The 3,066-nt window shown below is 60.2% G+C and overlaps 1 protein-coding gene across 1 annotated transcript in view; it reads right to left on the reverse strand.

The window, feature by feature from the left end:
- The window catches only part of MCAM (melanoma cell adhesion molecule), a 6,829-nt gene extending 5,778 nt beyond the window's left edge, over positions 1 to 1,051 (reverse strand). Inside the window, exons 1-4 of the mRNA XM_031064452.1 lie at positions 919 to 1,051; positions 599 to 812; positions 437 to 507; positions 273 to 360 (exon numbers count right to left, since the gene is read on the reverse strand). Coding sequence (XP_030920312.1) covers positions 273 to 360; positions 437 to 507; positions 599 to 812; positions 919 to 1,020 — 475 coding nt within the window. The 5' untranslated portion in view covers positions 1,021 to 1,051. The remainder of the gene's footprint in view (positions 1 to 272; positions 361 to 436; positions 508 to 598; positions 813 to 918) is intronic.
- Between the last annotated feature and the right edge of the window lie 2,015 nt (positions 1,052 to 3,066).

The raw sequence follows: 3,066 nt of genomic DNA on the forward strand, positions 1-3,066 counted from the left end.
GTATAGTTTTAATAGATCATTTTCTTTTAATATACCTTTTAATCTATATATATCACAATATAAATTGTGATTTTAATATATATATATATATATAAACATATTTTAAATATCTTTATATATATATATATCACAAAATAATAAATCATAGAGTCGAGATTCTCATCTCTTCCCTCATCCTAGGACCACCACCACCGCATTGGCTCCCTGGGGTTCTGTGCCAGGCAGCCCCCAGCCCCTCTGCTGACCTGGCTGCCCATCCCCACCCGACTCACGGTTCTCCCGGGCGTGCAGCTGCTCCCCGTTCTTGTGCCACGTGATGTTGGGAGCTGGGAAGCCGTTTTTGCTCACGCACTTGGCAATCTGTGGTGGCAGAGACAGCCGTGAGCACAGGTCAGGGTTAGCGGGCAGCCTCCCTGTCCCCTGTGTGTCTCCTCACCTCTGGGATTTCACTGCTGTGCACAGAGATGCCTCCTGAGTTGGGCTCAATCTCGGGGGTCATGGGGACCTCTGGAAAGAGAACCCCACACATGTTAGGAGGGATGGGTTGGGTGGGATCCCTGCCAGCCCCCAGAGCAGCTGCCCAGGGGGAGTCACTCACTGTAGACACTGAGATTGGTGCTGGTCTCGCCCACGCCATAGCTGCCAGCTCCAACCTGGCACATGAAGGTCTTGGGGTCCTGCAGTGTCACTTCACTGATGGACAGGGCCTTGTCCTCCCCCAGTGACAGACGCTTCTTGTAGTCCGTGTCATCCTCCAGGACCCCGTCGGCCGTGATGTGGTACAGCCTCACCTGCTTGTTGCTGTGGTCCACCTGCAAGATGAGGGGTCAGGCTGGGCTGGGGGGCCCGGCAGGAAGCCCTGGGCTGGTTTTCCCCCCAGCCCAGCAGCCAGAGCTGCTGTCCCAGGCCAGCACTCACGTAGAACCAGTCGATGTAGGTGTAAGAAGCATTCTCAGGGATGTAGAAGTTGCACTCGATCCTGGCTGTGCCCCCCACTGCCACTTCCACCACGGGCGGCATGGAGATCTCCAGCTTGCTGGCTGCAGCTGTGGGACAGAATCTGCTGTTAGGGGCAGGAAGAATGGGGAATAATGGGCTGCCCAAGCACAGCCTGTCCCCATCTCCATCCCCCAAAAGAGCTGTGCCTTGTGCTCTGCACACTGTGCCTCATCCCAGCAGCAGTGACAACCAGGACCTCACCACCACACTGCCTTCAGCATCCACAGGGAGCCCTTGGGCTCAGGCCAGCGATCCTGTACCCAAAGGGGGACGTGGCATGCCGTGCCCCCACCAGCTGTGCCCCCAGGACACCGTTGGGAGGCAGCACGTCCCCAGCCACCACTGCCTTGGCACACCCAGGTCCCTCCACAAGCTCGGACCCTGCCACCCCGGCAGGAACCCAGCAGTCAAAGCATCCATGCCTGCAGCATTGCCAAGGCTTCCCCGGGCTGCTGCTCTGCTCCCTGCCCAGCTCTGCCCGCCCACGGCACAGGGCCCATCCCTGCACCCCACCTTCCTCCCTGCCCAGCTGCCCACAGCAGTAATGGAGCTGCTGGCCCTGCTCCAGAGAGGATGGGAAGGTAATGGCTATTGATCCAGGACAGGGCACGGAGCAGCTTCCCAAGGGATTGGGAGAGAGCAGCCCCAGCCGGGCACAGCAGAGACAAGGGCGGCACCACAGCAAGGCTGGGAGCGTCACTGCCACCATCCCTGCCAAAGCAAACGGGGCTCTGCATGCCCTGGGCTGGCACACGGCCCTGCAGAGGGGACAACAGCCTGTCCCCAAGCAACAGAGCCAGCCCAGGTATGGGAGCTGGGGACAAGAGGCTTGGAGGAAGCAGCTGTGTCAACATCTCCCTCGATAGCGCCCGCTCCGTAACAGCCACCACGGGGCGACTTCAAAGGGCAGAGCCGTGCCCACAAAATGCTCTTTGTTTGGAGTGGGTACGTGGTGGCACAAAGCCAAAACACAGCCAGGAGCCCTTCTGCCACAGCAAAGGCCCCGACACGCAGGACCAGCCGCCTCAGAACTCCCAACAGCCATTGGCCCTCGCCCATCCCGTCAGCGTATCGCAGTTGGCACAGAGAGATGAGCAAATCACAGCGCGGCAAAGAAGGTGCTGGAAAAACAGGTGAAAGTCCCAGAGATAAGCACGCAGCAGGGACAGGAAACTGGCTGAGAATACAAAGGAAAAGATAACTTTGCACAGGAGGAACTGCCCACCTGCACGGAGAGCACCTGCACAACCGGGCAAGCCTGGGGCTGGGGTGTGTCCCTGCTGACCCACGCTGCCTCCCCTCAGCTCTGACACTCGGGATTGCAGGCAGCCAGGCCAGACTGTGCCTCTGCATCATTTTCAGACCTTCGGCAAGGGTCCCAGGCGGAGGCAGCCCCTGGGAGAGCAGCCGGCCCTCCCCCTGACCCGCTCGGCATGAGAGCCCTCAACCAGGCAGCGGAGCAACCGAAACCATGAGCTCAGAGCTGGAGAATGGCTGGCATCCGGGGCTGGCATGAGGATCACAACCCTCCCAGCCATCCACTGCCCTTGAGGAGGCTGACACCGACTCTGCAGCCCCCACCCCGCCTGGAAAAAGGGCTCACTGCTCCCCACCTCCTCCGGGACAGGCTGGAAGAGGGACACGAGGGGACACTCACAAGGCCCCTCACAAGCCTGGCGACACAAGGCTCGCTTCTACAGCTCCAAGACCTTTTGCTATGTGCGTGGGCCGGCTAAAGAGGCGCTGGGCACAGCCAGCCTGGCACAGCAGGCTCCGGGGACTTGGCGATCCTCCCTTGTGCCCAGCGCAGCTGCAGGTTCGGTGATGGAACCTGGGCACATCCATCAGCCCCGCGCGGAGCAGCCCAGCTGCAGCACCGAGCTCCATCCACCCCAAGTGCCTGGCCCGGCTCCAGCCGGAGACCTCGAGATCTGGAGCGGGCGTCTGCAGGCAGCGAGCAGGGAAGGAGGAAGGAGAGCCCCCGTGCCTTTTCCATCTGGCTGGCGGACAGCCGGCCGGCAGCCAGAGCTCCACAAGAACAAAGAGTTGCTTTTAGAGCTGGGGGAG

The sequence above is a fragment of the Geospiza fortis genome, unplaced genomic scaffold (assembly GCF_000277835.1).
Source record: "Geospiza fortis unplaced genomic scaffold, GeoFor_1.0 scaffold110, whole genome shotgun sequence".
NCBI lineage: Eukaryota > Metazoa > Chordata > Aves > Passeriformes > Thraupidae > Geospiza > Geospiza fortis.